This window comes from Oxyura jamaicensis, chromosome 28 (assembly GCF_011077185.1).
Source record: "Oxyura jamaicensis isolate SHBP4307 breed ruddy duck chromosome 28, BPBGC_Ojam_1.0, whole genome shotgun sequence".
NCBI lineage: Eukaryota > Metazoa > Chordata > Aves > Anseriformes > Anatidae > Oxyura > Oxyura jamaicensis.
In genome coordinates, this window is record NC_048920.1 from 3,263,012 (window position 1) to 3,289,407 (window position 26,396).

The following is a 26,396-nucleotide window of genomic DNA, read 5'->3' on the forward strand; positions in this document are numbered from 1 at the left end:
TTTTATTTTATTTTATTTTATTTTATTTTATTTTATTTTATTTTATTTTATTTTTTAAATGAAGCGTATTTCATCTCTGAGATGCACCTGCCTTTTCCAGGTCTGTGGAACAGAAAGGTTCTGTGCTGTGCTTTCTCTCAAGATGCTCGTATCACCAGCTGAAGCCTCATTTTAGCAGCAAATTGCTCCAGAATGATTCTTCTCCTTTTGCAGATCGGCTAAAAGAGCTGTGAGTTCTCCCAGAGTGCTGCAGAGGAGAACAGCAGTGGGGTTATCTGAGCTCGCTGGAAGAATGACTTACTGAGAAATGTGTGGATCCTTCTGACTGTGACTATGCCCACACGGTACAGGGGAAAAAAAATACAGCTTCTTTGAGGCAAATGATTTGAAAACAACTTCCTGATGCCAAAGAGCCTGGAGGGGAAACACCACGTTGAAAAATTCCTTCTGAAATGAAGCAGCAGGGGAAGAGCTGACGGCAGAACGTGTCTCCCTTCCACGTGGATGTGCTCCATGGATACAGGGAGGCTGCGCACGAGGAATTTTAAAGGTGTTAAACCATCTGTCAGTGACAAGACCCCCAAAAGCTCGCAGATACCTTTAGAAAAACCTTCAAAGCTGTCCCAGGCTGCAGGAGAAGAGGCGAGGGCTGGAAGAGGCTTGAAAATCCCCCAGGGAGACAGGGTTCAACACATCTGCATTACCTCTTAAAAACCACCGCGATTCCATGCAGTTCTTGTACTGCTGGTTCTCAAACAACTTTTAATGGAGAAACGGCTACAGGTTAATAGGTCAGTAAGTTACTTCTATCATTATCCTTGATCTAAATCTTGTGGTTCCCTTACATGCTTTCAATTTCATTCACTTTCACTCTGCTGCTGCGCTGCTACCAATTGGAAGCTAACTGAAGCTGTTTGATGGGATTTACATATATTTCAAAAGAGAATAACAGCACAAACCCCACAATTTTTAAAAGGCAAATGCAGCAAAAACTTAATGAAACCGCTTTCTTAAAATATATTGAAAATATCGCATGATTTTGAAAAAAAAAAAAAAAAACACACCACCAGCTTTCTCACGGAACTGATTTCTTCTGGAAAGGATGCAATGCTGGATTAAAACTGCCTGATGAGCTCTGGTTGTAGGGAGGTCTGTAACTGTGCAACAACTGCAGTAACTGTGCAATAACTGCAATAACCATGCAATAATTGCAATAATTGTGCAATAACTGCAATAACCATGCAATAATTGCAACAACCATGCAATAATTGCAATATCCGTGCAATAACTGCAATAACCGTGCAATAACTGCAATAACTGTGCAATAACTGCTTGGACAAGAGAAGCTCTTCGGCACATGCTTAGATCTCCTTGGGGACACGTGCCAAGCGTTTGCAGCAGCAGGTGGTGCTTGTGTTTCCCTGCCAAGCCCACCTCACCCTCCGTGTGTGGGATGGTTTCTCCTCCAAATGGCAGGCGTTTATTTTTGTCCCTGTCGGTTGCTGTGTGGGTCTGCTCTGAGCATCCAAACCCTACCCCGATGGAGGATGAGCTCCTGCAGTCCCTGTTGACACCACCGTGTCTGATTTCCCTGGAAACATCTTCCATGCTCTGGCACAGGCTCCTGTAACCATAGATACACACAAGCAGTGCACAGCGATGCTTTTCCGTGTTTTTCTCTTAGATACTGCCAGCCTCCTCAGGTAGGCAGTTGCCTGGTCTGCTCCCCGAGCAGGGCATCTCTCCGCAGGGCTGAATTCTTTTAAAGCAAATACAAAATGGGAATTGTACAACCGAAGCTAAGCAGCCCCTTCCTGGGCCCCGGCAATGGGGGTGCACACTGTTAAAGCTGGTGTTTGCTCTGAGCTTCCCACTGTCTTTGAAGCAAAGGCCTCTGTCTCGCTTGTGGGCACCTATTCCTAATTAATGAGAACCCCAGAACGAACCTGACCCCGGCTCTGCCTTGGACGGAGCAGCTGAGCAGCTCCGCTCCTCTGTCCTGGAAGCCAGTCCTCCCAGCTTCGGAGCAGGACGTGAGAAAGGACGGGGGAACGCGTGCAGTGGGAGCTCTGCTGTGCTCAGCGTGGGTTCTAGAAGCTGCAGACCACTGCCCTTTGTGATTTGAAGGGTAAATATCAACAGTATATCCCAAAGGGTGTGCCAGCAAGGACCTCCCTTCACCCCATCGGTTCCCTAAGAGCTTTGGAGGGTTTTCCCCCCAAAAAAAAACCACCAGGGCTCTTCGTGTTCCCTCCAGTGCTGGGCACAGAGATTAAGGCTCCCCGGATCCCCGTAGGAATGGTTTGTCTCGGGTTCCTCATGTGCTGAAATAAGCTGTGGGGATAAAACTGGTAGGGGCCCGCGGGACGTGTGAATTTCGTAGCAGCCCTGACTCATCCCAGTCTTGGCAAGTGCTGGAGGGCCGGAGCTCAGACAGCCCCAGAGCTGGTACGGAGCAGATGCCAGCCCTCGGAGACTTACCGCACGGCTCTGGGAGGGGGGACAGATTGTGTGGGTCCTGCTTTTGCTGTTTTCCAGCCATGTTTTGTCCCTGCTCCTCCTCCCAAAGGACGTGCAGCCTCTGCAGTGCCTGGGAGATGCAAGAGGAGCCGGAGGAGGAGAGCAGCGTGCGATGTAGTCTGAACACGTCAGGGTCACCCCTGCCTCTAGTCTCAGCACCCATCCCACCCTCTAGACCAGCTCGTCGTGGGAACCCCACGAAAATCTCAGGATTTTTCTGGGATGTAAGAGAGGAAGACAAAGCCTGCCCGCCCCCTGTCTCCCCCCAGAAACGATGCTGAGTGCCTGCAGCATCCACGGGGCAGAGACCTGGAGACGAGACCAGCTCCGGGGAGCCGTGGCACATCTAGCAGTGGGGGCCAAACCTCCCTGGGAGCTGCTGCGTGGTGGAGGGGTCGTACGGAGAAAGTGGCTCCTCGGTGACAGCCCCAGGACTGAGGCTTCATGCTGGCTCTGGTCTTGGGGGGGGTCCAATTGCTCCCTGTCACAGTTCATCTATGCACATCCTGCAGTTCCCCCGAGCTTAGCCATGCCTGGGGTATCACACCTCTGTTCGCATGGGTCTGGGATGTGGTGAGCATTTGATCTGCTCTACGGGGACAGCGTGCTTAGAAAAAAAAAGGGTTTTGCAGGAAGGTGCCTGTGCTAACACCTGACGTGTCACAAATGGGTAACATTAAAACTTGAGTGTGTGAGGCGGACGTAGCAGGCTTTTTGACATAGGCCCATGGGCGTGGACTGAGCACCTGCAGAAGTTACGCTGAGCCCAGTCGTGCCCACCAGCAGTAGCCACAGCTTCGAATGCCCCTCTAACCCATTTTTTTTTTTGCTCTGTATATCTATTGTGCACCTTTGCAGAGGACAAAAGTCCTCTGCTGTCCCCAGCGTGGGCCCTGAAAGTCCCCTGGGGATGCCCCAGCAGGACGGGGGAGCTTTTGCTAATCGTTGGCAGCAAGGCGTGCTCCCAGCTGAGAGCTGGTGCTGAGCACAGGCAGCAGCAGTGCCGCGTGTGACGGGGAGCTCCTCCTGACCGAAAAAACCCCGTGGGGTATTTGCCTGAATCTTTCTTGCCTGTCCCAGCAGACTGGTCCTCTTTTAGGGCTGTGTCCCCTTCCCCAGCATCCATGGGGTTACCCTGCTTCCCTGCACCCTCCCTGAGAAGTCACCCTCCGCACAGCACCACCCTTGTGCCCTCCTGCTCCCCTCTATCCCCTGCATTTTAAGAGCCCACTGGTCCCTGCCCCACAACCCCCACGCCTCTCCTGTGTCCCCATGCAAATCCCTCGCCCTGCATCTGTTCCTGTGCATGGTTCAGCATCCCAACACCGTGCCCGGCCCCCTGCATCCTCACGGCACCTCCCCAGGACCCCACAACCCTCGCAGCGCCCTGGCTGCCCCCCAGAGCACCACACGCACCTGCCTCCCCCTCCGTGTCCAATGCACCTGCATCCCCCTTCTCCCCCTCCGTGTCCACAACAACCCCACAGTCCCACTCCTCCCTGCATCCCCGGCCCACCCTGCACCTCCAAGGACCCCCCACGCCCCCCAAAGACCCCCCACACCCTCTGCTCCCCCACATCGCCCTGCACCCCCGTGGCTCTCTGGAGCCCCGTATTCCCCTGCATCGCCTCCCCCCCCCCCCCCTGCATCCCCCACAACCCCTGCATCCCCCCGGCCCCCCGGGGTACCCCATCACCTCCCGCATCCCCCCGTTAGCCCATTCGCCCGCAATCCCCCCTTTCCTCTCCCCCACAGCAGCAGCGCGACCCCCGCATCCCCCCCCCCCCCCCACTCCCGCAGCATCCCCGCTCCTCCCGGCCCCGGCCCCACCCCGGAGCATCCCCCACGCCCCGATTTCTCCCCCCCCCTCCCCGGCTCCCCGCAGCCCAATCACGGCGGCTTTGGACGAATTCAAACCCCGCAAGCTCTGCCGCTGCCGCTGCTGCTCCTCTCTCCCCAGCTCCCCCGGATGGGCTCGGGGAGCCCCGGGGCGGCCGCGGCCCCTCTCCGCCGCCCGGAGCTCAGGTGAGCCGGGGGGGCTGCCACCGGGGCTTTGTGTGTGAGGGGTGGGGGGCTCCCGGCAAAGTTTGGGCTCGGTGGCACCGGGGGAGGCGGCAGAGCACGGCCAGGCTGCGCCGGGCACCGCCCGCCGGCGGCTCCGCAGGGGCGGCGCGGGGGTGGTGGTGGTGGGGGGGAGCGCCCCCGGTGCCCGCAGCCCCCGGCCCCGCTCCCGGTTCCGAGCCCGGTTGCGGCTGCCGGAGGCATCGCCCCCTGCGGTGTGCCCTGCAGAAATTGGGGGTGGGGGGCTCGGGGAGGTGCCCCCCTCCCGGGGGTTTGAGACAGCCTCTGGGGGCCCGGGGGGGGGGGGTGGGAAAGGTGTTTTTTTTGTTTTTTTTTTTTTTTTTTTTTTTTTTTTTCGGGTCGGGGGGAAGAAATGTTGTTGCTGCCACAGCAGAAAATCGGGATGGGCCTTTTCTGGGGGAGAAGTCAGAAATTGGGGATTTCTGCAGCTTGCTGCAAAACTGCTGGATTTGGAGTTCTTACAGCCGGGAGTGATGGAGCGGCTGCGAGAGACCCCTCTGCTGAGGGGCCTCAGGGAGTACCCTCCCCTGGGGCTGGAGTGCTGCTCTGAATTTTGAAGAACTTTGAGTTAAATTAAGTTGATTTCTCCCTTCTGGAGCTGCGGTTCTGTCTGGAAGCAGGGGAGAACTGCACAGACCCTTGGGATAAAGGAACAAGGCAAAGAGTAAAATCAGCCCCAGCGAGGAGCTGGTGAAATGCCGATTTCAGCCTTCCTAGGAAGAGTTGGAGCTGCAGGAACTCTCCTTGCAGTGCTGGGTGTGTCGGTGAGCCCAGCCCATGGCAGAGGGAATTCATCTCTCCCAATCCATGGAAAGACAGTGGGAAGACTGGGCTTGGCTCAGACAATTTTTGGTGCAGAGCCTCATGTTAAACACGAGGGTAAAAGCCATTGGCAGCAGTGACAGCTATGGATTTGACAGTGTCTGTAGGCTCCCCAGCACTTGACTTCAAGCTTTAAATCTGTGCCATTCCAGGATCTGTCCTTCTTTTTTTCCCAGGTATTACTATTTGCCATAAATCTGCCCCAAAATAAGGGATGGAAAATCTTTAGGAGGGCAGGGCAGACCTGTGTGGAGGGGAGGTAGGACTCGAGTTCTGCCTACTTAACAAGTTTCACCCTATGTGCACTGCAAATGCCTCATCACCCCAAGCTCAGATCGTGGTCCAGGCATTCACGGCTCCGATAGCTTTGCCTGGTTTGATCCCTGCTGGTTTGGGGCACAGATCTGGAGCCAAACAGAATTGCTGCACCCAGCGGGACCTTGGTGTCCCAGGAACACTCGAGTTGGGGTTAGGCAGGCAAGGCAGTCTGGCCAGGAGTATGCCAAGCCAAGATGTGCAGCTGGGCGGTGGCAGAGTTGCAAACATCATCCTCTTTTGCTCTGTGGGTAGTTCTCGCAGCACCATGGTAGGGCTGGTGGATGCTTGGGAAGGTGTCTGCAGCCCTGGCTGCCACCAGGTTGTCCTGGCAGAAGGACTGGGTGAAGGCAGCTCTCTCATGGGGAGCCTCTTGTCTTGCCTTCAGCAATTCAGCCCTGGTTTAGTCCTTGCTGGCAGTAAACACCCAAATTTTCTCTTCCCCAGACCCCAGGGAACCCTTGGGGACATATGCTCGGGAGTGCTCCCCACGGGTCTAGATCCAGAAAGGGAAGGGACACCTGGCACTGCCTCTGCAGGACGTAAGCAGGTCACACGGGTAAAACACCCAGCCTGCAGGTCCCCCTGGAAATGACTTGGCACTGCTCTGAGGATGCACAGCCCCTGCCAAGCTGCTTCCCAGGCTGGGAGAGGCTGGCTGCTCGTATCAGCGTGCTATTTACCTGTTGAAAGTGGCGCTGGCAGGGCTAGGTCTTGCTGCCTTCCTCACTGTGCTTCTGCCAGAGAAATCTGCTCTTTATTCTAGCGCTTGATGAGCTCTGCTGCACTGTCTGCAGCCTGGCTGGGGCAGCTTTCCATCCTCGGGGGATGGAGTGGGCTGCACAGCAGTGACCAGCACTTCCTTGGTGGTCATCATGAAGAGGTCAGGGCTGGAGCAACAGCAGGCTGTGGGTGGATGCTGGAAAGCTGCGGGGATGCAGCAGCAGGCCCGTTTTGTCAGCTGTGTGGTGTGCTCATGGAGGCTGACATGGGTGAGAGAAGCCGGTGGCATCCTCTCCTGGCTCTGTACTACCTCATGTTGCAAGCTGTCAGTAAATCCTGAGCTGACGTGTTTTCTGAACAGCCGCTTCTACGGGGAAAGCACTTCTGAGCTCTCAGGTGCCTGGGAGCTGCTCTGATTTCACTGCAAATATGCCTACGAAGTAAAATTGATGGATCAGAATCTAATATTCTGAAGGGGAACTTAATGGCCATTAAACTGCTTCTTTCCTGCTTTGAGTGCAGATCTATTACAATTAACTAAGGGGATAAAGGCATAAAGGCAGAAGAAGAGGGCTGCCAGAGAGGTGGCATTGGGCTGTCTGCCCCGGGGCATGGGGCCACAAGGAGGGAGGCTGCTGGGAGGCCGGTGGCAGCAGCACAGGTACCTGTCACCTGGCAGGGCAGAGCTGTGCTCACCTGAAGAATGACTTGTAAATAGGGTCTGAAATGTTTATGTCTGCAGGGATCAGCATCCCTGATGTCCTCTGGCCCTGGGTCTGCTCTCAGCAGTGTTCCGCTTGTGGGTCTCATGCCTGTGAAACCTTCTGAGTCCCAGACCTGCTGCTCAGCATTGCCTTGAGGTTCTTTGGATTGTGCTGTTGAGACAAGCAGACCAAACCCTTGGGCGGGACTCAGGATCTGCACGGGCCAGGAAAGCTGGCATAAGAGTCTCTGTCCTGCCCTGTCCCATCTTAGCCAGCTGGAGCAAAGTCCTTACAGCCTGTGCTGTGCTCCTGGAGCTGCTCTGCTGTCCTCTTCCCTGCACAGCTGATAGCTACTTAACTGGCATTGAAGCAGAGAACTTTGCCCAGCTCCAGGCATGTACTTTTTCCTCTGCTTGCTGGCATCAGGTCAGGTCTTGTTTGTGCTTCCCCCACTGAAACCAAACCATGTTCCTACCCCATGAATTTGCAGTTCTCCCCATGGCCCTGTTCTCAATGCTCTTGGCCTCACCTTCTTTCTAGCAGCATTCTGCAGGCAGGGGCAGTTCTGAGACGTCTTGCTGATGTTACTGCCACGGGTAGGGTCCTGCCGTGTAATGCTGCAGTGCCCGTGTGTCTTTGTTTCACACCTAGTCCCTACAGAGCAGAGCCAGGTCTTGGCTGTGGCCTGGTGGATGCCATGTGTGCATCTGCCTACCGAACGGATCCTCTCCTGGTCACTAGTGCCAAGGCCTGTCTGCCAGCTGATTCGGTTCAAATGCTGCAGGGTAATGTTTGGGATCTGGACGTGGGAGATTCACATCCTGGTGGCGTGCTTGGCCAGTGTCACTGAACCTGCTGCTCGCACTCCTTTGGCCAGTAAGAAACCCCAAGAGCAAAGCTGACAGCTGTCTGTGATAATGCTGGTGTTGGATCTGCCTTCTCCAAGGTCTGTCTGGACCACTGGACACTGGGATAGTGCTGTCATAGCACCTGGATCTCACCATAGGTCTTCTCCATGGGCATTTCACATGGCTGACACCTGGGAGTAGTAGCCCTCGGCTAGCTGGACCAGGCCCACTGGATAAAGGCTCGTGGCCTGTGGCCTTATCCTGGGGAATGGGCAAGATTTGGCTGCCTCAGCTTCACTTTTGGTCACGAAGTACTCCAATGGTGTGTGGCTCCACATGGTCAGAGCCCTTTGCCTGGAGGAGCTTCTTCTTTCTGGTTTGTGAGGAATATCAATGGGTGTCTGGACACACAGAGAGCCAGAGCTGGCATCCACGGGGCTGGCTGTGCTGGCCTTGTGGTGCCACCGGCTCCAGGGTCTGTTCAACACTTGCTTTCAGTTAAGAACCCCAAACCAAAATGTGCAGTGCTCGGAATCCTTGCTGGCTCTTCACACCAGGTTCTGGGTGGGAATTATGTTCACCATGACTTCCAAACCTGATGGAGCTGTCAGCAGCAGTGTCTGGCCAGGACCCCCCTTTGTCTGCTAGCAGATGTCATGGCAAGCCATGTTACTGTGCAGGAGAGATGAACGAAGCTCTGATCCCTCCATTCAGGCCTGATCCTCAGAGTACACAGTTCAGTAGTGCTCCACTGGCTTCAGGGGGGTCTGAGTGGACTGATGGGGGGAAAGATGCTGGATCTGCTGGGCTGGGCAGGCCCTGCAAAGGCGAGGCAGGCCCACAGTGCCAGTTGCAGAGAGCTTTCCTCCAGGCTCTGTCCTGCTGCAGAAAGTACTGCAACTCCCCTCTCCCAACCGTGCTGCAGGAGCAGGCTGCCTGTGGGGCTCACGGCTGACTCCTGTGAGGCTGGGAGGAAAGTGGCCCATTAGGCTGGCCTCGTTACCCACCCCAGGTCCCAGAGAGACCAGTGGGGAAGCAGAGGGTGTGAGTGCTGAGCCAGATGGTTGTTGCAATAAGGCCGATGGCAGGACCGAACATCATGAGTTTAGCTCCCAAAATCCTGGGATTGGCTTTAAAATCATTTTGCCTGCAGAAGCAATCCAAGATGCTGGGACCATGCTTTTCTACTCCAGCCACAAAACTCTCCCTTTTGTAATAATAACCAATATACTTGGATTCAGGAGCTGACACTAAGGCATTGCCTTTATAGTCCCAAGAGCTGTCAGAAGCAGCAGGATGACTGCTGTGTGTGCCAGATGTATGGGCTACGGCTGTCCTCTCCTGCTTTTTTACTGCAATTACTATGAAGGGCTCAGGGTTGTCCCTGCCCGTCCTTGTAGTTGCTCTGGTTTCTCGTGCTGCTGGAGCTGAGGAGGATCCAGGTGACTTCTTGCACCTCTGAGAATGAAGACTTGTGCTGTGCTTCGTGTAGGATCTTCCCAGACTGGTCTGGGCTCAGCAGTGGGTTCAGAGCTCCCTGTGGGATCTACTCCATTGCATGGCACGGGGAGGCACACCTTGGCGCTGGGTGACTTTGCACAGCGAGGCTCTCCTCTAAGCAATTCCTTTTTGCTGCTCAGTGACTTTTCATGCCCCATGAGAAACTACCACGTATCTTCCCTAGGTGTAATCTTTCCCTCCAGCCTGTGTTGCTGCTATCCTGGGAAGGCAGGAGGGATATGGGTAGGGGCAGGGACTGGAGCCACAGAATTAAGTGCATATCTCTGGGGATCAGTTGAGACACAGGGCTTAATGCCATGGTAGATTTTGTGCAGTGTTATTTTCCTCTCCTCTAGATCCTATGGGTCCTACTTGCTCATCTCCCAAGACCTGCAGCAATAGCAGGTGTAGTTTGTCAGCTCAGACTAACTGCCTCTATTTCCTCTCCAAGCTTCTGAGCCCCCTGCACACAGCGGTTACCTCCCAGGTCATTTCTCCAACAAAATTGGCTGGAGGTGTTTCTCCCCAGAGGCTACATTACTCACAGCCCTCATCTCCATGTCGCCCGACTACCTCTAAAATAGTCATCATCCCTGCTTCCGTGTCGTGAGGGTGTGTGGCTGTGCAGGGCTGCTTCTTGTGGCAGTAGCAGCCTCTCCTCATCACTCTTCTACCCCAGCTGTGTGCTCCAGGCTGCAACAGCAAACCAGACCCACCACTGCAGCCTGCACGGTCATCTGGTGAGTTGGCTCTGAAAGCATCTCTGAGTGCTGATGCTCCAAGCATATCAATTCTTCGGTGCATTAAGTGAAATAAAGAAATAAATCCAAGGGGATAATAAACCAGAAAGTGATAGGCCAAGAACAGCCACAATAAATGGGTAACTGCTCAGCCCACAGGGAGAAGCAGAGCCATTCGTTGTTCTTCAGTGCATCTGAGCAGGGACAGGCAGGGCACACGGGCAGATGTGCATACCATAAATATGTGCGTGCATCTTTATGGCAGTACCTATGTGCACGGTCACACGCTGCTTCGACAGCATGTGCAGAAACAGCTTTGCCATTGTCTCCTGCCCCCCATCATCCAAATATTTACTGTCATCGACCTCCTGTCTGGCCCAGCTTGAAGGGGTGTGGGATGAAGGCTCTGCCTGTGGGGTGGGAGGTATTGGTGTGGGGCCAGCTCTGGCAATGCTCATGAAATTAAAGTGAAAAACCTCTGTCAAGTCTATGACTCCACTCCAGTTTTGCTACTTCTATCCCTTTCCAGCAGCCTGCTTTGCACTTCACAAGTCTGGTCCTTGTACATGTTGCTCTTTGCGTATGTAATGGGATTAAGGCAGAACCAACACACACCCGTGATCTCAGCACTGCCTGGGTCCCGTGAGTACCCAGCAGTGTGCTGCTTCTAGCCCCTGCCAGCATAAGTGGGTTTAAATAAATGCCCATTTAATAAATGTCCATTGAGCTGGGGGGCTTTGGGAATGGATGGGGGGTCTTGCATGCATCTTGCACACACATTCCTGGTGTTTTGTACAAAGTGTGGAAGTGACAGAGTTGTTGGCACAGTTGACCCTCAGCTGAGGCTGACATTTGCTAAGTTACTGTGAGTTGTGGTTACTGGACGTGGTGCTTGGACAAGGTGGGCATGGAAAAAACCCCCTCCTAGAAGGGCCTGTGGGAAGACACCTAGGCAAGATGTAAAGGGTTTCGGGCTGGGATACATTTGCTAGCAGGTTGTTCTGGATCTTGCAAGGGTTGTCAGCTCCTGGGGCCAGATGGGGCTGCCCCAAAGAGCCATTTTCTTTTTGCTATGGTGTGCAGCTTTGTAGTGTTTGTGTCACCATGGGGGTTAGACACTTAGCTGCAGTAGTGTTCCACTGGAGAAAGGGTAAGATGCAGGCACAGATAAGGCAGTCCACCATGCAGAGCTGGTGATCCAAAAGAACAGGGAATTCAATAGAATTTGATCCTCCATCAAAGCAGGAGGAGTGCAGAGACAAAATAACAGGAAAGCTATTGCCTGCAACCACTACCAACGCTGGCACTCGTCTCCTGTTGGCCATGTCCTTAATTCCTTGTTCATTTGTCCTGGCCCATTTTGTACCTCATTTTTTTTTTTTTTTCTGGTGTTGGCTGCACCTTCTTCATTCGTTTCCTGTGCATTTGCTCCTGCTGGCTGTGTGCACCATGCTCCAAGAACCACATGCTCAACTGGTCTTCTCCATCACTCCTCAACGCAGAGGGTTCCCACCCAGAGCCCAGTCCTGTGCATGGGTGCAGCCAGACCTGGGCCAGCCCCACGGAGCTGCACTGCATGGAAAATGCTCCTCAGCTTGCGAGGTACCGGTAAATGCAGGGATGAATCCACAGGACCTTTTGTTGGTGCAGACAGCCTGCATTGCAGATTTGGGAGAGATTGTCTTTAATTGTATCAGACGTGTGCTAATGAAGGGATTAAGGCCCAGAAGGGTGAGCAATGCAGGCCAATTTTTCCTTTCTTGTATCAAGGTCTTTTTTTTTTTTTTTTTTTCTTTGTACTGTTCTCTGTTTCTTCTCTCCTTTCAGTCCCTTTTGTCCCTTTTTTTCCTGCCCTTTGCTTGGAGTAGCCTTCCAGTTTCCTCCCCACTGGAACCCAGTCATACCGATCCATGTTCTGGATAGGGGCTGCTTGCCTTGGACCTCCTTCTCCCACCAGCCAGCTAAAATTTCTTCCCCTTGCCTATTGCCAGGGGGCCACTGGGCCACTTTGCTTGAATATGGGCACTGTGTCACTGAGGTGACAGAGGAGAAGCAGGGCACCTTGCTGTGGTTGTACAGTGGGTCAAAGCAAGGAGAGGAGAAAGGGTTTGCCTGGCCTTTCTGCAGACTAACATCAGTTAGAGGAATAACGAGGTCAAAAGGGCAAATGAGGGAGGATGGATGCTGCTGAGGCTGTCCTGCTTTATGTTCCTTCCCTCTAGCATGAATATATTGGAAACACTGCCTGGCTGGGTCCTGTTCTGTTCCTGCTCTGTCTGATGTGTGAGCTGGACCTTGTTGTTCAGGGAGAGGTAAGGACTCTCTTGAAGTGTAACCCCAGCTCTCTCAGCCTTTTGTCATAGTAGAGGTGTGCCAGCCCTATGACCATCTTTGTATCCCTCCTCTGGACCCGTTGTCACCTAACCTAATGAGGTTCAACCAGCCCAAGTGCAAGGTCTCCTATTTCTCCTATGGGGACAAGCTGAGAGAGCTGGGGCTGTTCAGCCTACAGAGGAGAAGGCTCTGGGGTGACCTCATTGCGACCTTTCAGTACTTGAAGGGGACGTATAAAAAAGCTGGAGAGCGACTCTTTGCTCCATCAGATAATGACAGGATAAGGGGGAATGGTTTTAAACTAGAAGAGGGAAGATTTAGATTAGAGGTTAGGAGGAAATTCATCCCTCAGAGGATGGTGAGGCACTGGAACAGGTTGCCCAGAGACGTTGTGGATGCCCCATCCTATGGGCATCCTATGTCCTCTGAGGGTCTGCTAGGCAGCCTGACATGAATGTCCCTGATTTGTGACCCAGCTGAGAGAGGGCTTCAGGCATGCCTGTGCTGAGCTGAGAAGTAATATTGCTGCTTTGGTCCTCCAAGCCTGTGTCCCTGCTCCCGAGAGGAGGGCAGTGAAGGCCCATTTCCCTTTGATTTTGTATGCTGAGGTCCAGAGTCCAGCTGGGAGAACAGCAGCGGGATGCAGAACTGTGTCAGCAGCAGCAGGATGAGATATTTCTGGTGTCAATACTTGTAAGAATCACCATGGGAAGGGCTGGGCCCATTTGGAATCCCTGGGTTTTGTCCTGAAGAGCCTACGTGTTCGCTTGGCTTCAGCTTAAACCTGAGTGCACCAGCCAAGCACTGGAAGATCAGGATGTCCTGATGGTGCCCTCCAAGATTTAGAGCAGTGGGGAGAGATTCAGTTGTAGGGCTGCCTTTGCCAATTGCTAACAGGACAACTGGATCTATAGGAACTAGTAAATTCTTGGTCTGAAGATGACCTTTTGGTGCCTGTGGAAGAACCCCAGGGCTCATTAGCACTGAAATATTTGACAACAGGTGAATATAACAGGCATCAGCAAGCATCAGGGTTATCTTTTGTACTCCCAAATAAGTTAAAAGTGGGGACTGAAGAGCCTTGCCCTGTGCCAGAGCTGTCAGTGCAGTAGGAAAGGCTCTGTGTCTCCACAAAGACTAAAAAGCCACCAGCCCAGGCAGGAGTGTTTAGCCTGGCTGTCCCACTTGCATCACTCATCCCACCGTTAAAAAACACACGCATCCCTGGCTGTGGTGTCAAGCACTAGGGAAGTCATGGGCAGCTTTGGCTACAGCCTGGAGCAAGGAGATAATGATGGCTGGGAAGTACCTGCATGAGCCTTTGCTGTGATCAAGGGCAGTCCTGTGTCTGTGTCAGGTTCGTAATGGCCCCTAGGTCTGACAACTGTTCTCTCACACCCACCCTACATCCTAGCACAGCCCTGGAGCAGGCACTGGCTCTAGTTAAGGCTCAAAAGTGTCAACAGCACAGTAGCTCCCAGTTCCTTTGTCTGCATGGCTCATTTGCTACTCGTTTAAATATAGCTTGGCGTAGGGTAGTGCCTCAGATGCTGGGAACTGGAAGAAGTGAGATTTGATTAGCACCTTGCCTAAGGGAAGCAGGAATGGGATACCCTGGCTTCCTGCAGCTTCGTCTCTCCTGCTGCTGCTGGTAGATGATGTTAGTTTGAGTTATCAGCAGTCTGTTCTGGTCATGGAAACAGCATCGATTTATACGAGCTGCAGACCTAGTCCTGGCATTGATCTGCATTTTTATCAGCTCATCTCAGCTGATGGGAGATGTTTTGACACTGCTTTGGAGGAGCTCTGCTCTGGATTGCTGTTGTTGGGTGCCTCAGGTAATTCTTTTGGTCCTGCAGCGTAATACAGCTGCCTGCAAAAATTTGGGTGCATGTTCTTCAAATCAGAAGTCTCCCGGTGTGACTGTGCAGCCCTCACACCTACACTTTACGAGTGTGAAAATGGTTATAGTGCTTTGTGGTAGAGGTGGGGACCTCTTCCAGGCAGCCTCACATGGGCTGATTCCAGCAAGGTTATCTGTCCCTTCACTTTCCTCCCCTCCCGTCCTCCACTTGCCTCTGAGCTGTGTGTGTGCAGGGGATAAATTCCCAGCGAGACTTCCAAAGGCAGGGTGTTTGCTCTTTTTCTTTTGATATCCCTTAATGAGAGCAATTAGCCCACATTGGTGTTTGAAAACTCTATTGTCCCCTTGGATTTATTATTGAGTAGGGAGTACGAGTTGGAGAGCACTTGTTATTTCCATGGCAGATGAAGCTCTTACTGTGCTCATACAGCCATTTGCCTCTTTGTAGGGATACCCTGTTTGTTCCTTTTGCTCCAAAGGGCTTCTGTGTACCTGGGACTCCAATAAATACAGGACTCGACTGACTCCATCCCATTGGCCACAGCCCTCTGTCTTCTTCCCTTCAGCCAGTTCTCAGTCCCTAGGTGTTGTGGTGCCCTCCCATGGAGCTCTCTCCAGTTTGATGTCTCTTTACTGGACACGGTGTACCCCCACTCAGAAGTCACCTTCCTTTACCTCCTGGCTATGCCCTTCTTCATGGATGGTTTGCCTTAAAGATGCAAAGGCCCATCTGGATACAGGAGATGAGTTACAGACGAGTTCCCCAGCACTGTGGTGTAACCCCAAGATGGGTTAGAGCTTGGCCATCTGATTTCATCAGCATCAGGTTGGCCTTAGACGTGGATGTCCTGGATGTTCATTTCCCATCACAGCCAAGAACAGTAATGGGCTGAGCAGAGCCCAAGGTGGGCAGGGCAGGAAATGTTCTTGGGAACCTGCCATGCTTGCTTCTCGGAAACCTGCCTCCCCATCTCCTGCTTGTCACCTGTCAAGAGCCCCTGCCTGACAAGTGCTTGGGTTTGGTGGTGATACTGCTGTCTGAGCAGGAGGCTCGCCAATGAATCATCCAATTTCAGCCCTAGGGCAGATTGTTCTTTCCCTCTCTCCCCCCATGACTGACCTCAAGAGGAAGCGCGTGGTCTTTACTGCACAATTCAGTGCAATCTGGCTGCACCCCAGGCAGAGCAGAACCAGTCTCCCTTCCACCAAGCAGACTCAGCACTGTTTGGGCTAGGATGGGATGGGATGTTCCCCTTGCAATTAACTTTTCCTAAGATTGTCCTGCATTCCCCCAGATTTGAGAAATATGCTCTGCAACTAGTCTGGGAAGCCATGTGGAAAAGTGGAAGCAGGAAATCTGCAGAGTTTTTCCTGGGTGTCCTGATTACCTGGCCTAAGCTGTGTGCCTCTGTCATCTTTCTGTAGAGACCTGTGTGTTCTCAATATCACTCCCATTCTCCTGGAGAAAGCAGAAACACTTGAGAGAGTTAAGAAGGATCAGGAAGCCTGAAAGAACAAGCTGAATTTGATCAGCATAGAAAGGGAGTGAACTCCTCTCAACACATAAAGCTGTTATGAACGGATCGATTGTTCTTTGCATCTGATGGGACAAGATGGGAAGTGATCAGTTTAATTTGGAGCTAATGAGATTTAGGTTAGATATGAGTGAGATGCAGATTGGTTACGAGGGAGTTCTGGGAGAATCCTCATCAGCTGAGTTTTAACAAAACGAGTGCCTGTTCTGAGCATCCTTGGGCTTATTTCACTGCTGGGAACAGATGGTCTTAAGAGATGCTTATGCTTTCATGAGTCCAAGATATTCTTTGTTTAAAACCTTCCCGAAGATAGCTCTGGCTATCTGGTAGCTTTTTGTAATTTGTTGGTGCAAGTTGCACACATGGTACTGTGGAAACCCACAGTGCTCCAGGATGGCAAGGAAGCTGAGCTCTCAGGGGGAGGGCAGGTTGGGGTGGGTAAACCAACACTCACACTTTTACAGCCAAGCTGGGTTGCTCTTCTGGGGAATTCAGCTCCACCAGCCACAGAAATACCCAGGCACCGCTATGCATCCTGTTGCATATGAATGGTTCCAGGCTAGACCCAAAAACCAATTTAAAATCTTTTAATTGCAGCAATGGGTTTCTCTGGAGCAGCATATTTACCCACTTGCTAAATAATTCATAGAAGATCCTAGTAATTAAATGCTAAAGACCTGATTTGCTTAGCATTATTTGTACTTACACTAGTATTTAAATGCAGGAAATTGCTAAGACATTTAATTGCTAATTAAAAATAATGCAATTACATACTGCCTTATAAGAATCGGTCACCATGTCTGTGCATTGTTTGCACAGAGCATAAACACTTATTCTCTCTTTTGGCAGTTATCTTGCAAACTGTTATCGCTGTATTTGTGCTGATGGAAGGCATGTACCCCATCTTCCTTTAATGGCTATTAAAAACATTAGAAAAATAATAATGATAATAAAAAAAGCTGCATGGACTGCCTGTGAGGAACCTCTGTAGACAGTGCTTAGCTTTGCTCCCTGTCTTCCTCCTTCTTTTCCCTGCAGAAGGTCCCCTGGACACCAGCCCCTGCTGGACCTGCACGCAGAAGCTCTCTTGTTGCTTATGGCACTGGGCTGTGTGTAGGGCACGTTACTGAGGAGCTTCGTAGGTGCTGGAGAGAGAGAAGTGCGGGACAAAAGAAGTTGTCTTCAAACTGAGAGTGGCAAGTAGTCTTGAAGGGCATTTTCCTAATCCCTGAGACCTGAACTTGGGGAAGGTTCTGGAGGAGGCAGTGAGATGTGTTGGGGTATTCTGTTCTATTCTAATTCTGTAGTCATTAGCAGGGTGAATTAGATGTAAGGACCCAGAGACTGGAGGGACTCTCAGGAAGAAAAAAACCCACAGGGCTGCTGGACCAGGCAAGGAGTTTGGGTGCAGATCAGTGATGCGCGGGGTCTGTCCCGTCCAAGGAGTAAAAGAAAAGTCTGTGTAGGCAAACTACACTGTGTGTGTTCATCAGGGTGTGTGGGAGGGAGAGGATGAATGTGCACGTGGCGGGGGCATACGTACTGCATGTGTGTTGGATGCATATAGAGGCTGTGTGTGTATGAGTGGTCTGTTTATACAGTGGGTGCTGGGAATATGTTTGTGTACATGTACTGGGAGGTGCTTGGAGTATGCAGGTGCTCCTGGGGGCCACTTTGGGTATTTGGATAAGGGAATGTGTCTGTATTTGTATGTAATCCCTGAGAAATAACGACTGGTTTTCAGCTTTTCTTAAGGGAGCGTGAGGGAGGTGCTAAGGTCTGTGAATTCATCGTTAAATGTTTCTGAGTCACGCACTCCCAATCACAAGTGTTTTCTCAAATTCAGTCCATTGGGTGGCATCCCTGCCTATGGCAGGGGGGTGGAGTTAGGTGATCTTTAAGGTCCCTTCCAACCCAAACCATTCTGTGATTCATTCTGTGATTCATTACACGCCTTCTTCACATGATTCACTCATAACTTTTATATGAGGAGGGGTAGAAATCACATTCATCAGGCCAAAGCAAAGCTGGGCTTCTTCAAGGCAAAGTGTCTGGGTCCCTTCTCTGGGTTCTTGCATGGGGTCTTCCATTCACATATGTGCAGATGTAACTGGAACAAGTGGCCCCTGCTCTCTTTTGAGATGCTGATGTAGATTCTTCCTAACCAGGGGTAGACTCAGGGGAAATAAATTCCAGCCTAGTCTCTCGCTATTCCATCAGCAAACGTATATCATGTTCCCAGAAACGGGTTATCTGCAAGCATTGCTTGCTTGGTGATAGGTCATGACATGATGCAGCACTAGCACGTCCAGCTGCTCTGAGGCCCTCTCAGAATTGCCTGGCTTAATGCAAGTCTCCTGGGATTTCCACAGTGAAAGATGAGCTCACCCCTGGCCCTAGGAAATGGAAACAGGCTCAGCTGAGATAGGGACTGGTGTGGGGGAAGTGTGTTTCCCATGCCTGTTGCAAGCAGCAGTCCTCTTGCTAAAGAGCTTGTGGTGTGGATATATGTGAGGCAGAGTCACCGAAACACATCGAGAGCGTCCATGCTGGTGGCTGAGCTCTCTGTCAAGGCTCTCTTCCTTCCCAGTGTAACTGAAACTAGGAAAAGATCCCTTCCTAACCCAGACTGTTGCATGGCTTACCCGCTCAAGGAGGCGTATCTACTGGAAGAGGGCCTGCTGTGGAGGAATATTTCCTGGCAATATCACTGGGGCAAATTAGAAGGATGTTAATAAATTGGAGAAAAATCAGAGAAAAATGTGACCAGTGAGTGAAGGTGGGAAACAGGCATTTCGGTGAAAGAGTGGGTTATCACAAATGTCTTATCACAGGGAGATAAGACCCTTGCTTGGCTGGAGAACAGAAGAGCCATACCACCTTGTTTTACAGGTGTTGAAAGGCCCCGTGGCTGAAAGATGAAGCTCAATAAGCTCTGTCTAGGTACAAGTGCAGATTTTAAGGATATTGTTTAAGCACATACCGCTGGTAAGTTTTCACAGAATAAAACAATTCTTAAATATCTGCTGTGATGAAAAAATACCTCAGGGCACGTTAAGCACTTCAGCGTTGTGACACTCACTTGAAAACAAGCACAGAAGGAAAATCTATTGAGTGCGAATTTGTGATCTACTTAAGCTTTGTGTTTCTAGTTGAACTCTGAGAGCTGACACTGCATTTTTTTTATTTTTGAAAAAAAAAAAAAAGCCATCTTCCTGTGACACCAGAGGCAGAGGGCTGAGAAGACACAAGCTCTGCTCCTGTTTTTGGATGTACTCATCCACTAAACTCATTGGCTCTGTTTTCCCTTCCTTTGTTCTTCCCTGCTTCAGTAAGGCAACCCAAGGGAACACTTTTTGGCAGTGTGGGGTATTTAGTCTCCCCATATTGCCTTGAAAGCCCAAGCCACTTGCTCTTATGTCCAAGCTTCTCTCTTGAGGTGGAGCTGTCTCTCCCCCCTCCTCCTAAGCGTTACATGGCAGGAGGCTGCTTGGGATTGCAGTGTGAAATGCTGACTGCCTTCTGGACTCCTGTTATAAAACTTTGCAACCCACTGATGACCTGTACAGTTTTCCCTGAACCCAGACCACTTTGAGACTGTGTTGTGTTATGGACCTGCACACACTTTGCCAGAGGAGTGCCTGTTAAGGCCTGCCCTTACTGCTTCTCTCTCTTTGCTGAGAGCACCTCCTGTTTCATTTACCTTTTCCTCCTCTGTCTTATTCCTACCTGTTAAGCTCTCAGCTTCCAGCAGGAATTCTTGGCGTTATGGCTTAAATATATAGCCCTGCCCATGGCACTGTTATGTTCATGTCCATTTCATTATCCTAGTCCTTCAGACCTCCTTTCCTTATGGACTACGGATTTCTCGGCATTCCAAGTGCGTCGCTAAAGTCTTGTTAGATTGATATTAATTTGAACTTCTGTCTCCAAACAGTGATTTTGTTGAAGAGAACTGTATGTTTGCCTGGCATAATCATACTCTGATAATGCTTCAGCATTTTATCTAATTTCCCATTTATTTATTTATTTATTTTGTTCCCATTTTAATTTAGAAGCCTTGAGCGCTGTTGTAGCTAGGTTTATGTAGAGCCTGTAGTTGTTTGTATCTCTGTTTTTCTTTCTTCAGTCCAGTAAATACATTTGCTGTTCTCCAGAAAGAAAAGGAGAATAATTAGTGGCCTGTAATCATGTATTCTGGCTCAACATTATTGTTAGCAATACCAACTAAAGATTCCTGACTAGGACATCTGTGCCTGCTGTGACACAGCTGGTCCACCTGCCAGTGAGGTTTGCTTCTCCCATGATTTCTAGGTAATCCGTAGCAAAATAAGACACCAGCTCCCCTTCCCTTTGTCCAGCAGCTTTCCAAGAAGTCCAGACGCTCGGAACTGTGGGTCACTGAGCTGTTGTGTCTGGGCAGTATAGCTGGACAGAAAAAAAGTCTCTCAGCAGAAACCTGAGCTTCTCCCTCCTCAGTATAACTGTGGCATGTGGCCTGGTTTACCAGTCTTCTGCTCCTGTAAGTACTGCTAATCTTCTGGCAAAAGCAGACAGAATGCATAGAGATAGTGGGGTGCTCTCTGTAGTTTCTGGAGTCCATCGTTGTAATGATGCCTGCAGCTCTGGGAGGCAGTCCCTGTGGTGTCTGTATATCCCGCTCCTGGGATATATTCCTAGACAAATCTGGGCTATGATGAGAAGGCTGTTCCCGTATGTGTGAATAGAGTATGAATCAGGGATTTAAGGAGGGAGATGGCAGTGATCTCACACTGAGCTTTGCTCACAGTTAGGGCAGAGCAAACTGTACAGAGACAGTCGTTAAATCTGAGCACCTTACCTCTGCCCTGGAGCAGCACCTGGCTAGAGCCAAGCGATGAAGTCCGCTGGGTCGTAGCACTGTGGTTGGAAAAGCTGTGCTGTAACCTCTCAGCTGATGTCAACACAGCTGATGTACAGAGCAGGGTCAGCAGAGCCGTCAGACAGGGGTACTGAGACAGCTGCAGAGGGAAAAGCATCCAAAAAACATGTTTTTCAACAGATATTTTCAAGTAATTTTCATATTTTTCAGATATTTTCAAGTAATTTTCATATTTTTCAGCCCAGGTGATGTGGAGGCTCAGGGACACAAATTGTGTTGACACCTTAAACGGGACACATTAATCTGGCCCTAGATATTTCACACAGACAGCCTAGTGATGAACAGAAACATTCCCTGAGTGTGCTCTTTCTGAAAGAATTTGTCACCATCAATAAATTGATGGGAGATTTATTTCTGCCAGCCCTAAAACTGCACACAAAGTAATGTGATTTGTTCAAACTCTTTAACACACTGTTCTCCTTGATTTAAAGTCTGTTGAGCTATCTTTATTTTCTTAGCACATAATTAATTCAGATTCTGGCTTTGACGGGAAGGAACTGAGATGTCTCTAGAGTCTGTTATTTGGGAATGAAAGAAGGAAAGGGCAAATGGAAGGGCTTAGACAGTAATAATCAGCTCAGTATCACTCCAACTTGGGAATAAGCAAAGGCTATCTGCATCTTACACATTACTTAGCTTTTTCTTCATGCTTACAGCTTTGACCATATTAAGATGGTTGGGCCCAAAGAGTTGGGGTGAAGGGAGTTAAATCCAGTCGGAGGCTGGTCACAAGTGCTGTCCCCCAGGGCTCTGTACTGGGGCCAGTTCTCTTTAATATCTTTATCAATGATCTGGATGAAGGGATTGAATGCAGCCCACAGCAAGTTTGCAGACAACACCAAGTTGGATGGAAGAGTTGAGCTCCTTGAGGGTAGGAGGGCTCTACAGAGGGATGTGGGTAGGCTGGATCGATGGGCCAAGGCCAACTGTATGATGTTCAACAAGGCCAAGTGCCGGGTCCTGCACCTAGGGCACTACAACCCCATGCAACGCTACAGGCTGGGGGAAAAGTGGCTGGAAGGTGCCTGGTGGAAAGGGACCTGGGGGTATTGGTTGATAGCCAGCTGGAGGTCTTCAAGAATCATGTAGATGTAGAATTTAGTAGCATGGTTTAGTGGTGGACTTGTCACTGCTAGGTTAAAAACTGGACTAGATGAACCTAGCGGTCTTCCCACCTGAATGATTCTATGATTCTATGAATTTGGGGCGGCTCCCTGTGCTGCACTGGTTGGTGCTGGCTTTGATCTGGTGTCTAAATAGAAATGGGGAGGCCAGCCCCATCTGCATGAGTCAGTTGGGCTACAAGACATGAAATCTTCTGCAGCTCCAAGATGCCTGTTCAGGGTGGTGGTGGAGGGCATGTTTTTATCCAGGGCTATGACAACAAGGGAAAGAGAGGCCATGGAGCTTTGTCAGAAAGTGTTCCCAGTCCTTCATGTCTGGACCATGACTGTAGACCTACAGCTTGAGACTCAGCTGGCTAGGCAGCAAGCGGAGAGACCCCAGCAGAGATCTCCAGGGAGCCTTCAGCTGGTTCAGAGCCTGGCCATGGGGGTCACAAGCCATGTGTGCATGGCCAGATATCTCTACTTACTCAGCAGCTACGCTTCAGCTTGACAGGGAGGAAAGAAGATAAGTTAATTCATTACTGCAAAGGACTTAGAAGTATTTAATTGATCTTGTCAAAGGCGAGGGATAATTCCATGGCTGCATGGTCCCAGTAGACACTTCTTGTCCCCTGACAAGGCAGCTTTGATACAGCTATTTCAGTAACACATGCTGAAGTCAGGAAGGAGACTTTTTATTTAATGATTCACACTAATTAGGATGAAGCAGGCATGCTCCCTACCTGCCCCACAACACAGTGGTGACCAGGCCCTTCATGTCAGCACAATCTCCTTGGGCTTGCCTGCTTGCAGGGGCCAATGTTGGGAGATGCTTTGTGAGAGTATTTAAGGACAGGTGGACTTGTTGCCAAATGTCAGAGCTCAGCACTCCTGATTTAGTGGCTGGGCCGAGCCCTGCACATTCATATCACTGCCTGGGTGTTTTTCTGGCAGAATTGTGACTGCTGGCCACAGACAGCTCCTTGTGCAATGGTTCTGGTGGACATCAAGTCCCAGGGGCCTGGAGGTGATGTTCACAGTAAATAACTCCTGGACATATAGCATGCTGTGGCCTAGGGGAAAAAAGGGCCCATCTTGCTGATGTATTCCATCCCACCCCACAAACAAACAAACAAACCAAAAAATCATGAAAGAACCCAAAGTCAAGCCAAGAGAAGACACTACCAAGATCTGCCTCCCAAGGTCATCACACCATATTTTCCTAGATGCATCATATACCCAGATGCAGCATATACGTGGTGCTTTGGGGCTATTTTTTCCTTCTGACCGTGGCAGCTGCAGGTGCCTGTGCCACTTCCAGGGTCTTGCTGGGGGGGAGCAGAGCTACTCCACATCTACGAGGCCATTCATCAATGTCCGTAGTGGGGATCTACCATGAAAAATAAGGTCCTAGCACAATTCAGGGCTGACAGGAAAGCCCCAGTACAATACGCTAGGGTATTTTGCAGTCCCTTAGCTTTGCCTCTCTTCTGGGGAAATTGAATCAGTGCTGAGGGTCTCTGTTATGTCTGTGTGCTGTGGGGGAGGTTGAAGCAGTCCCGAGTCCTCATCCTGGCTGCCTGAGGGGCTCTCAGCCTGTACCATACAAGAAGGAAAGGTCCCTGCTGACCAGCAGGTCTGAGCACTTCTGTATGAAACTGGTTGTGATGAAACTGAGCTACAGATGAGAAGGCTCCTCACCATCGGATGAGGGGAAGGAGGAAGAAAACAACCTCCCACCACAGGAGGAGCAGGAACAGAGCTGCTATTTCAAGGATTTTATCCTATCCAGGCATCATATGACATGGCACATACAAAAGCAGGGCTCCTACATGCCTGCATTCCTCAGCAGTCGTGCTCTAGATCCAGAGTAAAAAGACCAGGGCTTCCCTGATTTTCCTGCCTCTTGCAGAGTCAGGGTTGTCTAGTAGCTTCCGTTGTAAAATTGCATGTTTTTTGTTGCCATGTCCAGTTCTACCTGTTTACAAGATCTTCTGAGTGCTGCAGGCTACATTTTTTTGGAAAGAAGATCTTGGCTTAAATGAAATTGGAAGAAACTTGCATTTCCTTCTTGTTGCAAAAACAAACAAACTAACAAAACACCCAAACCTCTGTCTTTTAGAACAGAATCTGAAAAACAAACAAACAAACAAAAAAAACAAACAACCCACCACCCACAGTAATGATTACTTTCTATTTTTCTATTTAGCCTGCATTTGTCTAAGTTTTTGAGCTGCATTTGCCTGCTCCAGTTTGTTTGCTCTGCTACGTGACCACGTGTCTGTCACGGTCCATGGGCTTCTTGCAGCCTCCAGATCTCTCCATATATTGTTCATTATAACCCCATCTCCACCAACACTTCAAGCCAGAGACTCATTTGTTCCTTTCCAGGCTCTTTTTTCCTCTACCTTGTCTAGCTGTTGCACACTAAGGTACTCCTTAGAAAAAAATAACTGTTTAAAGAACATAGAATTAAAAAGAGTAATATGGTAATGTGGATCACAAATAAACCTTTCAGATGCTGAGCACCCCATTTTCGTGCAGCATTGATGAAGCCCCAATAGGATTTCCCACAGTGCTGTGCTGATCCTGTCCCTGGAGATGTCCAACAAAACATTTGGCTTCGTTACCCAGTGTGCAAACAGCCAAATGCACACACTAGGTTGAGATACTGGTTATTTCAGAATTGCACAAGTCTGGGTGCAAGGGGGCTTTCCACAAAGCTGGCCCAACTCTGGACTTTCCCTGTGGATTTCTATACAATCCTCCATAGTACATCCCACTAAATTCTACCTGGTTAGCGATTTACATATAATTGCACAATCTTATCTAGAAAATCTACGCATGCTCAGGGGAAGGATCTTCACCTGGTCCATGGTCATCCTGACCTGTGGGTATGTTTTTCAGTGTTATAATGACGTTATAATGAGCAAAGTTTACCTTTGGACATTATTGTTCCTCTTCTTTTGCCAGCTTGACCCAATTCCCCTTGGCATGTTGATCGCCACATCCAAGTTCTTTGTCTTCCCAGGATATTCTGCACTATAGTGCTAGCTCTCCATTCTTACAGTACAGGTTACAGAACAGTGACTGGACCTAATAATAGTTGTCCTGGTAACAGAGAGAGGTTCCTCCTTTTTGATCATTCAGGTTATCATATGTTGTCTTACAAAGAAAAGAAGATCTATTCTTAAAGGATGTTTACATGGTAACTTCTTGCTGCGCTGTCAGATAAAGGCAAGGCCACGTGTAATCATCAACAGCACTGAGTGGGAGCTGCACGCACGCTCCTCTGTCACACCGAGCTGTCCCAGTTTATCCTGCAGCCAAGGCTGGCTGTTAATTCTGGTCTGGATGGCAGTGTCTCTGTCTCATCGTGAATCATCACTTTGACCTCTGTGAAGCTTCTGTCTTGTCCAACGCAAACAGCCAGGGAACACGGGGACCTGAGGATCTGGGCAGCTGATCTCACCACCTCTGCTTTGCTTTGCACTTGCCTGTTCGCTCCCCCAGGAACAATATCCCTGCATCCCTTCCTTGGCACGAGGTGGGTCTCACTAAAGCTGACTGAGATTGTTGCAGTTCTTGGCCTGCTGAGGACTCGGAGAGGATTTGTCATAAACTATGGGTGCAGGAGTGTCTGGAAGACCAGAGTTCCTTCTCCTTCCCTCTTTGTAATGGTTACGGGAGCTCTTGGTAGCTTCTGGGGCCAGAAGGCTCTGCAGGGAGAATTGACAACACTTGCAGATAAGAAAGAACAGGTCAACTATAAAACATCCTTCATGATCTCCATAATAGCTTTGCAAAGCTGAACTTGGCTCAGAGAAGAGTGTAATGAGGTGCAATTCTCTGCTTGATTAGCTGCCATTACAGAGGAGTCAGCCGCTCCCAAATGCTCTGGATTAGCAGTGGAAAGGACACACTCTTCTCCCACTGCCACCCAAGCATATTCAGAAATATGCCCTCAACCCTCAGTGGGAAGGCTCAGGTCAGCACTGAGTATTTTCCAGGAAAGAGGATGGGGGCATGCCACGAACCCTGACAGTGTCAGGGGATTAAGAAAGGTGCTTTTGAACTGGCTCGGTCCTCCCTGCCTCATTCCTTGACAACAACAGCTCAGCATGCTGTCTTCAGACTGCTGGGAGACAAGAAACTTCCCTGAGTGTTTCAGCTTTTCTGAAGCAGCAACAACACTTGCAGTAATCCGGGCTCGCAGTAGGTCAGAAGTTAATTTTCATTAAGTTAATTGCTATTGGCAGTTAAATTAAAATCTTTAATCAGTGAAAACAGAAGGATTTTCACTGAGCCACGGGCAACTATTTTTGCTTTGAACTAAAGGATCCAAATGTGCATCCCCAGTCGTCAAAGACAAAAACGTTCAT

General features: G+C 50.2%; 2 protein-coding genes across 3 annotated transcripts in view; one reads left to right on the forward strand and one right to left on the reverse strand.

The window, feature by feature from the left end:
• Nucleotides 1-736: 736 nt before the first annotated feature.
• On the reverse strand, nucleotides 737-10,577 carry LOC118155424 (serine/arginine repetitive matrix protein 3-like). The gene is made up of 5 exons (XM_035308691.1): nucleotides 10,523-10,577; nucleotides 4,438-4,866; nucleotides 2,482-2,609; nucleotides 1,947-2,112; nucleotides 737-1,624 (listed from the first exon to the last, which is right to left on the reverse strand). The coding sequence occupies exons 1-5, from the start codon at nucleotides 10,575-10,577 to the stop codon at nucleotides 1,533-1,535; spliced, it is 870 nt and encodes a 289-aa protein (XP_035164582.1). The 3' UTR covers nucleotides 737-1,532.
• CTXN1 (cortexin 1) overlaps nucleotides 4,414-26,396 on the forward strand; it is a 35,489-nt gene continuing 13,506 nt past the window's right edge. Inside the window, exon 1 of one of the 2 annotated variants that reach the window (XM_035348366.1) lies at nucleotides 4,414-4,545. The gene's annotated coding sequence lies outside the window, so the exon portion shown is untranslated. The remainder of the gene's footprint in view (nucleotides 4,546-26,396) is intronic. The other variant, XM_035348365.1, reaches the window with a different exon arrangement.

Excerpts from the sequence above, each read along its gene's own strand:
- LOC118155424 (XM_035308691.1), bottom strand. The coding sequence starts at position 10,577 with ATGGCAAAGCTGTTTCTGCACATGCTGTCGAAGCAGCGTGTGACCGTG. Across the intron at positions 2,610-4,437 it reads GCAGCGGCAGAGCTTGCGGG|CTCCTCTTGCATCTCCCAGG; the intron begins GTTTGAATTCGT and ends CTCCTCCTCCGG. Across the intron at positions 2,113-2,481 it reads CCCCCTCCCAGAGCCGTGCG|GGCAGTGGTCTGCAGCTTCT; the intron begins GTAAGTCTCCGA and ends CAAATCACAAAG.